Source organism: Maylandia zebra, linkage group LG2, assembly GCF_041146795.1.
Source record: "Maylandia zebra isolate NMK-2024a linkage group LG2, Mzebra_GT3a, whole genome shotgun sequence".
NCBI lineage: Eukaryota > Metazoa > Chordata > Actinopteri > Cichliformes > Cichlidae > Maylandia > Maylandia zebra.
Window position 1 is genome coordinate 20,180,733 of NC_135168.1, and position 14,754 is coordinate 20,195,486.

The window sequence follows — 14,754 nt, forward strand, 5'->3', positions numbered from 1 at the left end:
TCATTAACATCACAGTCAAACTTTAAACGATCTCCGTGTCGCGTGACGTGCTTCCACCTGCTGCTCTCAGCAAACCGTTATCTTATTAATATTAATTATCATTATAATAAAAGAAAAACTCACGCACGATCCCTGAAGCCATTGTCTGCGCCCGTGCACGGCGGTTAAACCCGGATTAAACTCAGATTACTGCAGCATATCTGCGCAGACTGAGGCTCGGGATCAAGGAGAAGCAGGCAGAGGCGAGTTTTATAGAAACGTTATAACTTTATTATTTAGTAGAAAAGTGGCACCAAAGCTCCAAGTAAATAGAATAAAATCTCTTTATGTACAAAATACAAATTTCACGTGACAAAACGAAACGAGTCGAATAAATAAAAACACAGCAGAGAGAGGGTGTGTGTGTGTGTGTGTGTGTGTGTGTGTGTGTGTGTGTGTGTGTGTGTGTGTGTGTGTGTGTGTGTGTGTTGAATACATAATGAATGCGGGCAGCTCCTTTCAGTCTATTGTGGGAGCGTTGAAACTCGATTTCCACGCTCTCTTTTCTGCAGAATCACTCTACTAATTGTAAAATTGACTTTTCACCTCGGACACGAAAACAGAAAAACTGAGACTGAGGTAACCTGCAGACTCTGGGGGAGAGAGGGGGGAGAGGGGAAAGTGCAAAGGTTTTTGGAGAAATTTACAAAACCCAAAACTAATAATAAAAAAACAGATCAAATTCAGTTCCTTTCATTTCCAGTCCATACGTAGAGGCACGACGACGATGGTGATGAGGTGTGAGTAAGGCAAATAGCGGCTCTCAGTCTTATTCCAGCGGGACCTCCGGGCTCATGGATCAGTAGATGCCCGGCACGAAGCTGCGGAAGCCGTACAGCGCGTCCTGCCGCAGGTAGCTGTAGTCCTCGGGCGCGGCGGGGCTGCCCGGGCTGGAGGCGCAGTAGGCCGGGGAGGACGAGGACGAGGAGCCGCTGGAGCTCCAGGAGCAGGCATCGCTGCCCGGGCTCGGGGCCTCGGCTAGGCACGGGCTGAGCAGCACAGGCGGCTCTCCAGCCTTGCCCGCCTGCAGGTCCGCGATGCGGATGGTCTCGGACAGCGCCCAGATGTAGTTGTGCGCGAACCGCAGAGTCTCGATTTTCGTCAGCTTCGTCTCGTCCGGGAATGCGGGCAGCACGCCGCGCAGCGCGTCCAGCGCGTCGTTCAAGTTATGCATGCGATTACGCTCGCGGTCGTTGGCTTTCAGGCGCCGGTTCTTCTTCACCACCTGCACCGTGGCGTCGCTGCGCGCGCGGCCGCGACGCCGCTGCTTCTTCTGCTGCTCGGGCTGCGGGGACGCGCAGCGCGGGCTGCGGGACTCCTCGTCTTCGCTGTGCGGGAAGAAGTCGCAGCTGTTGCTGTCGATGTCGGAGTAGAGCGAGTCCATGACTGCGAGGAGAGGAGGCGTGAGGGATCCACGCGAGAGGAATTCACCTGAAGTCTGTGTCAGTTCGGAGAGGCGCGCGTGTCTCTGCGTGTTTTCTGCTCTGGATCAGCTCGTGCGAGCCGGTGAGCCTGGCACACGACCGGCCTCAGCCCGCTTATATAGCGCGCGGAGGACAATGACCGGCCCCCTGCCCCCGCGCCCCCCCTGTGACCCCCCCGGCCTGGCATCAGCGCGCAGGATGAGGGGATGAATGCTGCGGCAGGTCTGCCCCGTGCCGCGGGAGAAGCTCATTAACATAATGACGCCCGCGGTGTTTGTCCGCCCCGCACAGAGAAGCGTGCCGGTAATCACGGCCAGCCAATCAGAGCGCGCGGCCGGCCACGCGAACTACACGCAATGCCCCCCCGCGAGACAGAAAGGACCAAACCCACTACGAGAGTTTAAACCAAAAACATGAAAAAAGGTGGAAGAAGAAAGCAGAGGCAGAGAGACCTCCACCTCCTCCTCCCCGCCGGGCTGAGACACGCTTCGGAGAATCCATCCATCCATCCTCTGCTTACTGTTCCACAAACACAGAAAGAGGAGCAGCAGCAGGAGGAGAAAGGAGCTTCATCCTAACAAAGAAAACTAGTTCTTTCTACCCGGAAGTCTTCGTCAGTGCTCGGCTTTTTTCCTTAACGTGAAGGAAACACGTCTCAAAGTTTAACTTGCACCTGTTCATTCTGTGCACCTCAGTAGCCATACAAAAAATACTGTTCACCTTTAAATCCGACAGACTTGCAACTATGAAGCCTTTCACAATAAAAGTCGGACCACCAACAGCTTTTAAACATAAGATTAACAACTAAAGTTTCTTTCCCGTCACAGAATATATTTTTTATCTTTACTGGGAAAATGTGAAAAATCAAACCTGATTTCTGCATAAATGTCAGTTTGGATAAAACCAAAAAGTGTATCTCAAGTTTGTTTAATTTCACCAGAGATCATTATATACCCTTGTGTCCAAAAACCTAAAAGTATGTGAACAAAAATAATTAGTCTCCACCAGAATTACAAACATGGCCTCAGAGCATGACACAGAGACAGCATCACACTCCACAAAATACAATCAAATCATCTCTCTTCTTAAACACTTTAAAAAATATAGAGAGTTTGGTTGATGGGGGGCTCTGGTAGGGGAACATTTGCACTTCTGACCTCAGTGTTTCTAAAACTCTGAATGGCAGCATGTAAAATAAACAGGGAGCTACAACAGCGCCCTGAGGTGCTCCAGAGTTCACCGGCAGACATCACTAAGAGAGCTGCTAGAACGCTTCTGTAAGAGATAAATAGAATGTAAACCACAACCCCAGCATCTGAACACAAGCGTTAAAAATGACCTCGATCTTTGGGTCATTTTTATCTGACACGTCAGGCTTCGGCTGAACTGTTTCACCTTATGAAGTCTGGCTTTTTTGTCCGTCTTTTCATCCCTTCAGGCAGCAGTAAACCCATCCAGCGTGAGCGCATACAGACCAATTTTCTTTAAGTGTTTTTTAAAGACATCTTTATGAGACAGGCATACAATTTTCCATTAATTATTCCATTTATTCAGTATGCAGTCTAGCGGAGGAGAAGCAGAGACCTGCAGAGTCTTTCTGCTGCTTTCTTCTGCATGAGGAGGGGGGGGGGAACACTCATTTATAAATAATTACACAATGTTTAGAGTCTTCAGGCATGTATAATATATCAAAGCGATTATAAGGTGAATTGTTCCATTGTGGCTGTCCGCCCTGCACTTCTTTTCACTCCTCTCCTGGTTTGTCCCTGGTCCAAATTCAGCTCCTCTCGCCTTTTGTGCTGCTTTCTTTCTGCCTCAGCCACTCTATTGGCATCATTCTTATTCAAATGGGCCCCAGCAGGAACAAAACCAAACCCAGGCTGCACACAAATCATCTCTGCCCCGGCTGCAGGGCCGGCACAAGCCTCCGTGAGGCCCCAACAACGAGCCAGCAAATCCTATTTCACCCAAAGAGGATAAAGCACGCTTAATACAAGAAGAAATCCAGTTTTCTGCATTTTACTGAAGTTTAAAAACAAATGTTTCTGAGGGGACATGTCTGCAGAATTTTATAGACTTCATGTTTGCTTTAAGGTTGGAAACTCTTTAAGGAGAAAGAAAATAAAGGAGCCTTCAAAGGAAAGAAAGATGAACCCTGGGGGAAGATTTTGTTGAATGCAGAAAGAAAGAGTTAAAGAAGGAAAGAAAGGGAGTGGAAAGTAGAGAGGAAATAAAGAAAGGTAAGATGAGTAGAAACCCATGAAGACGAATAAGAGATGAAATTCAGAAACAAACAATTGACTGCAACAGAGAAATAAATCTTCCAGAGGTTAGTTTTATGTCAGGGAAGTTTTTTTATGAAGGAAAGAAAAAAAAGAGAAAAAGAGAGAAGATGAAATATTGTCAGGTCAAAAAGAAATAGTAAGAAAAAGGAGTGTAAGTGTACAACAAATCCCTTTCTCTGCAGAATTTGTCATGTTGCTTAGTTTGGTGCATGATTTTAATGAAATTTAAAATTCTGCAAAGTAGGAAGAAAAGAAAGGAAAGAAGGTTGAACCTTCAGTGCTGAAAGAAAAGATCTGAGGACGGAAAAAGGAAAAAGTGGAGTTAAGAAGGATTAAGAAATAGTGACGGTAAAAAGTAAATAATTGAACTTAATAATAAAGAAGAAAGTGTGGGTTTGAATGAAATAAAAGCACCTGTTTAAGAAGAAGAAGAAGAAAATGGTGTGCAAAAGAAAGAAAGGTTAACCCCTCAGTGAAGAGTTTGACTTTCGATTAACAGAAGAAAGAAAAAAAGAGTTAAAGAAGAAAACAAAGACAGAAAACAGGAAAGAAAACGATCCAGAGGAAAAGAACAACAAGGAAGGAAAGGAAGAAAGAAAGTCCGATTAATAAGAGATACAAACAGATGATTGTGAAAAACAGAAAGAAGAAATTCTTAAATCAAATCATTAAAACTCTTCAAATAAAATCAGAGGTCTGTGTCACTGACCTGACATGGACTTTATAATTTCCTCCAGGGCGCTAAACACCACCCAGACACCAGCTCTTCCCTGCAGACAGGAAACTCTCACCTTTATAGTTTTTACTTCTGATTCACATATAGTCTGTTTAATCGCAAATCAGATTAAGATTTATTTGTTAAACATAAAAAACACTTTGACTAAACTCAAACGATAACAATAATCTAATAAAGCCAGAGATGGGGCATGTTTTAACCCCAAACACCATCTTTTTGTAAACCTAACTAAGATGTTTTTAGTAGGTTCAAGCAAAACAAACACAAAGATCCAAACTGAACACAGTTTCTAAACCTCCTACCTCTGAGTACACTCTTTGTAGGTTTCTAAAACAGGACTGTTATCTCTTTGTGGTTGGTACCTTCTCCGTAATGCTGAGACCAAAGACGGATGTAGTTTCCAAGTCTAAAAAGGGAAACTAAGTGTCTTAATTCTGTTCTGTAGAAAGACTTTGGTCCTATAGAAGTCTGTGGAGAAAACAGTCCTCGGCGCTGACCTCAGTAAAACGTTCCTGATGAGTTTTTGGGCTCAGTCACTGAATAAAACATGAAGTCCATTTTCCACGTTTTGGTCATTCGAAGTTTCAGAAAGGAGGATAATCCTGCTCGTTCTCGCTGGGTGAAGACTTTTTGACAACACAGTGGTGAATCTGTTTTTCATAGCAGGATGTAAACATGGCTGTAAATTTCTGTTAATACAATTTTGGATCCAGCGTCATAGAGGAACTGCAGGGTCTGGGACATTTGGTTGGATAATTTGATAGAAAAAACTAACATCTAAGGTATCTGCAGCTCAATAAATACATATGAGAAGAGGAAACTGAGGGGGATCAGAGTGTAAAAGCTCACTATTGTCCCTGGAGGCAGCTTGACCAAATAAATGTACCATTTTCTAGTTTTTAACCCAGTCATTTCTAAAATGGTCTTTTTGATGCAGATGCTGCGCTGCCTTGTCTGAACCACACACAGAGCATTCCTGCAGTGAGGAGGAGGAGCAGCTTAAACCCCAACAGACTGCAGAAGAAGAACAAGGTGGAGATAGGTTTTTTATTTTACAGCCTCCATCACTTCAAAGTGATCAAACAGCTTGTCGAGCTGCAGTTAAAGTGTATGGAAACACTTTACGGCTGACATCCTTTTGGCTGAGAGCTGATGGACACGTGGGTGGCACAGTTTAGATTTGCATGATGTTGTTTCTGAGTGAGGCTGAAGGATGAAGGTCATCGGTGTGAATATGGAGGGTTTTTTTTTTTAGCTTTAAACAACCTGTTAAACAGCAGTCATGAAATGCAGAGAGGTGGAGAGGACCTGGGTTGACCAGTGACCTCTAAAGCTATACACCTGGAGCTTCTACAGCTCACCCTGGACCACTTCCCAGCTGGCTGTTGCTAATGCATTAATGCAGCACACAAAACACACCTAAAAAGAGGTACAATGAAAACACTTACCATGCCCAGTGAGGGGATCATCACAGTACGCAGTATAAAGAAGTATATCTACTTCTAACGGGAGGAAACAGCTGTGAAAGTGACCACTATGATTATTTTATTTCAGCACACTTCAGTAATTATTAAAATACTTTTCTCTTTTCTTTCTTTAAAAAAAAACATGTTTTACAAAGGCTTGCTTTGTAAAATAACAACTAACACGGCTGCTGTAACCTGGCTGTAACTGTCTGTATATCTGCATGTCGCTAAATGGTAATCCTTGACGTCTTTAAGAAATTAAATTCTCTCGATAATCACAGTAATGTTTTTTTTTTTAATTTATTTTTCATTTTTATCGTATGATGTGTTTTATGTAAAGTGTGTTTTTTATTATGAATTTGTGTTGATTCAGAAAGAAAACAACACGTACGTTGTATTTTGTGTTGTATTTTGTATGGGAAGGTTCTGTATGAACACAGATGAGGACAGGAGAACAAAAAAGACAGAAGAAAATACAAGTAAAAACAGGAGTGAATGAAAGAAAGGGAGCAGAGTGAGAGGTCCGTCCGGGGTGAAGCTCTGACAGGATTAAGTCTCAGCGACACGAGATGTGATTGAATTTCAATGAAGAGAAACACGTGAGAAAATGACACAGAAAGAAATGAACTAAAGGACCCCCCCGACTCCCAAACACCCTCCAAAAAAACAGAGAAGAGAGAAGCTGGAGGACTCTCGAGGCAAAAGAGGAATCAAAAACAAGTGATTGAGCTGAAGGAGAGAAAAAGTCTAATCTTCTCAGACTCTGATCGAGTAATCCTGTAACACAAGCAGAACAAAATCTATCACTTCACAAACATATTCTGGCTGAGAAAATCCTGCTCACACGACTGTGGAGATGAACACAAAACCTCTGTGTGAGTGAAAGCGAAGAGAAAGGTCGACATCAGTGTTTTTTATTTGTTGCTGCTGCTTTCTATTTTTCAGACCGAGAGCTGAAAGGATTAAAAATAAAATCACACGGAGTGCCAAAAGTTTTCACGTGACCGAGCATCAAAACTGTAGTTCCTGGATTTGCCACTAGAGGCTCCAACAGCAAGGTTTCTCCCGTGACGTCATATGCACCTTGTTTGAGAGATATTCGCCAATATGGTTGCTAGGAAACATATAGGCTATTCCCATTGTTACTGGTTGGGAGTTCGTGGTTGTACCTGGAGGTTGCTGGCTCTCGCTGGGTTAAATTGGTTTTAAAGACAGTCCTCCACCAAACACCTCACCATGATTGCCACAGTTGACAGCAGATTGCCACGGTTACCTGTAGTTTTACATTTTTGTCTGCAAATACTTGCTAACTACTCGTTGAGCGGTAGTACAGCTTAATAAAGCGCTGCATAAAAGTAGTATAAACTTGTGCCAGCATGATTCAAAGGGTGCAACTTTTACTTTGAAAGTAGATGGTCTATATTTCCGGTTTGCGTCATGCTTTTCACACCATAGAGTGGACGTATAAACTACAGACAGTTAGCAATTTGCTAGCAATCAATAGATCAATGATCTCAAGAAGTTTTACTCTGTTTCCCTCACGACAGTAGTTGCCAGATGGTCATGGACCAGTCGCTAGGCCTGTGTAAGGGTGAGGGCGGGAAATTTTGCTCCCAGGAACACAAATCGTAGGATTAGAGGTCTATTTCATGAACTGCTACTTCCTTCTAGTTCAAAGATGCATCCACCTGCAGAACAAGAGAGCTTTAACCACCAGCAGTAGAGTTGCAACAAGTCATTAATTTCATTATTGACTTTGTATTCGCCACAAACGTGCTTTTAATAAATGTCTCCTCGTGTTCAGCTAACGGGGACGAACTCTTAAACATGTAGTTTGCTTTGTAAAATCACAAGAAAAAAGCTGGAATCAGAGAACAGTTTATTTTACTGTAGTTTTCACTTATTTCATCCTTCAGTTGATCTGCTCCATATTTTCTGTCTGCTTTCCTTCTGGTGTCAATTATAATTTTTACTCATCTTCTTAGATTCTTCCTTGATCTCTTGCTTGTATTTCTTTATTTCCTCCTGGCTCTTCTTTCTTTAGCTTTATTGACTTTTTCATTGCAATTTTCTTACGACACATTTCCAACCTCAGGACTTTGAGTTGTAGCAGTCGAAGTGAGGGGAGATTAATTTTGAGCCTCTCATTTTTAAGATTTTTCCTGATACTGTTGCAGTTTCTTTTCTCCTAAAGAAAAAGAAGAATCTCGACAGCTGAGTGAAACAAAACAAAAAAACACAACAACAGGAGCCACACATACCCTCAAACCTGATGATGCACAGAGCAGTGTGACCCTCCTCCTCCTCCTTGTCCCCCAGCCTTCAGCCCTGCAGCTTTCAGATGCAAACGAAGCAGACATATGGAGAGGAGGTCTCCCTCCGCTGTGGCCCTCCTAAAGATTCAGATTGTATGACAAATCACGTCCAGGGCCGCTCTACCTCCTCCATACTCCTCCACCCCCTGCACTCTGCAGCACACCCCCAGACAACAGCTTCATTAGCCTGAAAGAAGAGAGTTTTCGCAGCTTTGTCGAGTCAAGACTCACAGCTCCTTCTCCCCTTCTCAATTACTCCTTTGTTGGAGCAAATTCAAGTTATTGCACTCCAAACCATATGGCCTGCTCCTTCTCCCCCTCTCAAACCTCGCTTGTTTACGTTTAACTTCTCGGTTAAAATCCTTAATATTGAGTTTGTATCTTCACTTTAACTTTTATTTCCTGAAATGATTAATATTTCAAACTGTTATCTGCGACAATTAACTTAAATATTTATAAGCAGTGACATGTACAAGCTCGTATTGTTCCAGGATTTCTGCACTTATTTCTTAAAAATAATTATTAAAATATTCTTTCTGCACTACCTGAACAAAAATGTTTGTAGAGATAAAAAAAAAATAACCAGAGGGGAAAAGTAAGAAAATGTGTGAGGAACATATGATTATCAGCAGCAGAATTACTTTTGATAAATGTCTGTTAAAAAACTGAAAGGTGTTTCCTCCTCCTCCATGTTTCTGCTTCTTTCAGTGCTTAAACCATTCCTATCCACATAAAAAATTAAGCTTATTTTTGGAAATGGAGCCTGATAGGGATGGGTGTCGAAAACCGGTTCTTGTTGAGAACCGGTTCCCACTGTTTCAATTCCTTGGAATTGTTTGCCATTTTTGCAAACGATTCCCTTAGCGATTCCAGTCACCCCAAATGACGTCACCAGGTTGCGGAGCATCATTTATCTGGCACGGCGCCTAAGCAGCTCACACGCTCAAAAGTGTGATTATACTTTACGAGAACGGATGACAACAGGGCAACTTGCAATACTTGCAAAGTAGATATTTCATTTAAGGGAGGAAACACTACGAATATGCAAAAGCATTTGCTCACAAAACACACGATGACCTTAAATGAATGTCATGTTTTTAATTCCGCTCCGGACTCGTGAATCACAACCCAGCAGCAGCGGTAACGTTTGCACGTCCTCTCCCGTTAATGCGGCAGGTAAATAATCAAATAACAGTGCATATTATGTTAGCGCGATCGGCGTTATTACAAAATCTGCCATTACTGTGCATTTGGGTGGCCATGATGAGAGAGACAGAGTTTGGCTCAGATGCTGGCAGTTCTCGCTGCAGTCTACCGTTAGCGTCTCCTTTCAGGCCAGGATAGACGAATGTCACCGAGCAGTGACTAAGTTTGTGGTCAAAGGCTTGCACCCATTTGCCACAGCAGATGCCCCCAATTTTCGGTAAGTGAATGTGTTTAATTGTAGGCAGGGACATTACTGGATATTCTTGTGTAATTGCTACTGAATAATTTATGTTATACTTTGTTATTGCTACAGAAGAATATTTATTTTATTATTTTACAATTTTTTTTTGCTGGGGACCCTGTGACACCCCATTGAAGAGCCGTAGGCTGTAGATCTCTTAAGATCTCACTGTTGGGTTTGTAAGGCCATGTTACTCCTAAATTTCTATCTTGTTCAAAGAGAAGATATAAAACAAAGTTCTAAGCTAATCGACCTTAGTGTTCTCCTTTTTTAAAAAGAATCGATAAGAGAATCGAATCGTTAAACAGAATCAAAAATGGAATCGGAATCGTGAAAATCTTATCAATACCCAACCCTAGAGCCTGATGAGTTAACACTTTGCATCTCATACAAATACAATGCTCAAACTGATCGCCACACCCCCAAAAGAGGGTGGAGCTTTGGGTGCCAGAAACAGCATTTGTTCCTGTCACCTTCCCCTCACTGCCGTTGATTCCCCATTATCAGAACTTAACAGTGAGGCTCAGGAAGTGAAAATCCCATTCATATTGCCCATTAAGGATTTTGGATATGATCCATAATGCTGTGACCACTCGGAGGAGACTTAATGATGAGAGAATGTGAGAGAATATTTGCATGGCATTCATTTTCATTCAGGCTTTCTTACTCAGATAAAATTGTTCGAGGCATCTACACAGATGAGCTTCCCGGTTACGGAACAGTAGTAGCAACACTTGTGGTGCACAAAGACTGAGCATAAAATGTATGGCACTCTTGCAAGACGTGCATATATGACACTGCTGGTTTGGAATCATTGTGCATTGCCAGCACCTGCAGGCATTAGTAAAAGAATTGATGAGCTCAGACAAGTACAATTCCGATTCTTTGGAATATTTTTATCTACTTCTCAATTTGAAGGGATGAGGTATAACAATGCAGAGGCATTAACAATATAGATGGCACCATCAAAAACAATGGTTTGAAATCACAATTATTATTAAACCACATTATTAATTCAATATCATGAGAAACCAGTCAGTTAGCTAGATTTAGGCAATAAAAAACTTCTCATTAGGTTTGGTTTAACTCCACAGGTTAACATACATTTCAGTCTTTCCGCAGTCCTCTTAAATATTTTAGTTTCACAGTCATGCTGACTGTCAGGAAAGATGGAACAAATTAAGTCGATGAACATAAACAAGCATATATGGTATGAAGGTTGGGCTTTTATTGTGGAAGGAAGAAACCCATTTCGCACATGCATGCAACAGATTGATGTGTGATAAAGAAGGGACGGCTGCGAGATGTGATTTTCGACTTCTGCATATGCTTTGTCTTTATGTTTTTCACTACCTGACTCTTTATTAAAGACTCTCTATTAAAGAACAAACTGGAAAATGACCTGGTTATGGAGTATCTAGCGATACAATCAGTTTATCTAGTTTTAATTATTAAAGTGTAATATTTGAAGATTTTTGGCTAAAACTCAAAATAACTGAATTAACTGAATGTATGGTGAGCTTTGGGTTCGGTTTGTAAAAGCTCTTTAAAAACATGCATCAGAACCTTTGTGTCTATGCTTATAGAAGCTCCAGGTCGAAGAGTGATGCTTCAGTAAACACTCTTTACACTCCTCCTTTTCCTCTTCCTCCTCTGCTCCTCCATCACGTCTCTGCGCACAAACATGATCAAATACAGTCCTTTGTCCCATCTGTCTGCTCTTATGAATATCTTCCCCTCTCCTCACAGCCGTCTTGTTGTTCAGGAAGGTTTTAATGTAATGGAACGCCGCCGTGAATCAGGCGCATGAATGCTGCTGCCGCCAGCGCCGCGCGGCCTCCACCTCCATCAATCTGCTGATGCATTCTGGGAGCTGCTTCCCTTTCACTTGTCTGCAGGCTGTTTGCTCAGGGTTATAATTTACCTCTGCGTTAACAGCCACAAAGGGAAGCAGTTTGGATTTATCTGCGGCTGCCCGGCGTCATGACAACGTCACGACCAGAAAACACAGCACCTGAAAAGAGTCACCGGGTTGGACACCAACTCATCATGGAGCCTCCAATACAGAGTGTGAAGACTGCAGGTTTCCATAAAGAGAAGCCTTCATTTAGCATCCCAGCATCAATCAAACAGAAACACGTGAAAGAGATGTCTAATGGGTCAAACCGAAGCTCTGACGGTTATTTATAAAACCCAGTCTGCACCACACACATTATTCAAAGATGCACGCCAACACTCAGACGTCACCCTTTGGTTTGCGAAGCTTCAGTGGGAATATTTAAGCTGCACCCATGTTGGTTTTTTTCTGAAGCCAGAAGGGACCATAAGTAGAAAAGAGTGCAGACTGCTAAGTTAGCCCCACAATTACCTGTGATATATTATTTTAGCATGGGAGTCTAGGTGGACTGACTCACTCCTGGAGCCTCTAGTGGACATTTGAGGAATTGCAGTGTTTTACAAACGTGTTAATAAATTCTCAATGTCAAATTGTTTTCTCCAAAGTTTGAGTCAGTATGTTGAAATTTTGAGATAATAACCTGAAATTTCTAATTATGGATGGCAAAAAAATCCACAGTTTTGATTTTTTTATCCATTTGCACAATACTATGTCACTTTTAGAATCATCTGCACTGATAGCTAAGCTAAGCTATTTATTTCTCAGGATAGTTATATTGTTACTTGTTACAGTTATTTGATATTATATTTTGCACTATCCTACTGTATATTACTGTATACTTGTATTCTATTGTACATATTGTATATCTTATTCCTCTGCTCCTCTGTCTCTCTTGCTGCATTGAGCATGTGTATGACAAAAGAATTTGCCTCGGGATAAATAAAGTTCTTTTTATCTTATCTTATCTAATCTTATCTTTACCCTTTTTCATTTTTCATATTTATTTCCTATCTTATTCATAGCCTTTTCCTTTTTTGTTTTCTTTAGGTCACGAGCAGTTGTCCAAGCATTTCACTACATATCGTACTGTGTATGACTGTGTACGTGACAAATAAAATTTGAATTTGAATTTATCATGTGAAGTTAAAATGGATGAATCCAGTTGTAACTATAGCTGATAAAGTAATCTTACAATGGACAGCTAAGTGACTAAAACAGTTCCGGAGTTCTGAATGTTTACGCCAACCCTCATACACTCAAGATAACATTTTACTAATAAAACCTAATAAAATCTTACAGTTTGACCATGTTAGCAGGCAGGCTAGCATTAGCTTAGTTTAGCAAGAAGAAATATTCTTTCTTTGATCCTGAAAACAGAATAATTCCTCCACGACTTCAGTGTCCTGCTGATGTTGAACCCCGATGTACGGTCAGATGGTTTCACTGGATAGAACAACTTTTTCGTATTATTTCTGCTGCACAATTAATTAAATTTAAATCTTGATTATGATTTTCACTTGACACAGTTAAATTAGCATGACTGTGCAATGTTTAAAGTGTGTGTTTTACCAATTAACACGCAAAGAAAAGCAAATCAACCGCTCCCCAAATCAATGCTTGATGGTGTGCCTGCATGAGCCAATCACAGCTGTTCTCTGCAAAAGTTTTATTTCCGGCATAGCTTTGATTTCGTTTTGGGTTTAGGTGCAATTTTTTTTTCAAATAACGTCTTTTAAAACCACAGCAGGTAGCTTCCCATACTGGAGTTGTCAGATTTTCTTAGGCCCATTTACCCTAAAAGAGATTTGTTTTTCCTTCCTTTTGCTCATTGGATGATTTAGGTGAATGAGGATGACCGATAATAAATGGAGTTAACATGAGCACTGAGCATCGCAATGTGCCGTCACTAGAGTCTTTCAAGAAACTTCTCAAAAGTCACCTCTGTGTATTCAGTACTCGTGCTCATTTTAAACTTCAAGTGCACTTGTTGTCAAATGCAGTGACCTGATTGGTCCGAAAAAGGTGAAAAATATTTTTAACGCATTAAATATTCTCAGGAATTTTAGGCGTCCGGTGTGTGAAGGCTATAAGAGTAATTGGAAAGCATGTAACATGAAAAAAGTAACTTAAACCATGTTTCAGTCTGGTCCACTAAAGTTTGATCTGTTTCGTGTTTTGGCTTTTTTGTGGCCCAGATCTGGAATGAGAACCACTCCTTCCATGCGGCGAAAAGGATCACGTCCAACGAATGTAAGAAAAGGTCTCATCGGGTGTTTCTTTGACCAAACCCAACCGCCACGGTTCCTGAACCTGAACCTTCGTCTCGGAGGTGAAGAACAAGCAGCATGATGTTCAGACTCCTCCTCCTCTTCTACCAGAGGAACAATGAGCCTCTGTTGAGGACTCCCAGTCGGACGCTCCGATGGAGATGATGCTGAAGGTGATCACATGCAGATGGATGGGTGGGGATTGGGCGTCCTGACACCAACACAGGGGTCATGACCTCGCAGCACTTTGCAGACATCTGTGCCTGTTGCACATTCCCCAACATCTCCCTCTGACCAATCAGCACTCGGCGAGAATGTGTGACCTGCCACCCCTGAGGCCACGCCTCCTTTGATACACACACCCTCATCAGCATGCATGGCTGCAGTCCTGGTCTGTATCTGACCTGTCGGGCAACAATGGGGGGCTGCGGCTGATCTATGGCCGCCGCTGCTTTGTGCCTCTGTCACAGAAGAAGAGAGAGCAGAGCAAGCAGGAGGAACTTCCTGTCAGATAAATTAGTCCTCGCTCTAAATTCCTGCTCAGAAAGCAGCTCAGGAGGTTAGAAACCCTGCTGAGGGCCTACAGGCTGGGCAGACTGTGTCGCCCCCTGCAGGTAGAGCTGCAAAACTCCCTTAAAACACAAGTTTTTAACTTTCAGTGAACTATTTGAGGTCAAGTGTCTAGCATATAAATAAAATATGTATATTTATTTTTAAAAATTTGTATTTAACAATTTTAAAGAACATTCTAAAAAACGTAAAAAATTATATATTTCTTACTTTATAAATGACCATACTTACATAAATCATATACTGCATCTCCATGTATGTTTATGTTTCGCTTGATCGCTGCACTTTTGGGGTGGTTCAAGACTTTT

The 14,754-nt window shown here is 42.0% G+C and overlaps 1 protein-coding gene across 1 annotated transcript; it reads right to left on the reverse strand.

Moving 5' to 3' along the window:
- Positions 1 to 247: 247 nt before the first annotated feature.
- neurog1 (neurogenin 1) lies at positions 248 to 1,594 on the reverse strand. Its single transcript, XM_004552019.3, has one exon. It carries the CDS (start codon positions 1,421 to 1,423, stop codon positions 839 to 841), a length of 585 nt encoding a protein of 194 aa, XP_004552076.1. The 5' UTR covers positions 1,424 to 1,594; the 3' UTR covers positions 248 to 838.
- Between the last annotated feature and the right edge of the window lie 13,160 nt (positions 1,595 to 14,754).

Coding starts and splice junctions, on each gene's coding strand:
- neurog1 (XM_004552019.3), bottom strand. CDS start 1,423: ATGGACTCGCTCTACTCCGACATCGACAGCAACAGCTGCGACTTCTTC.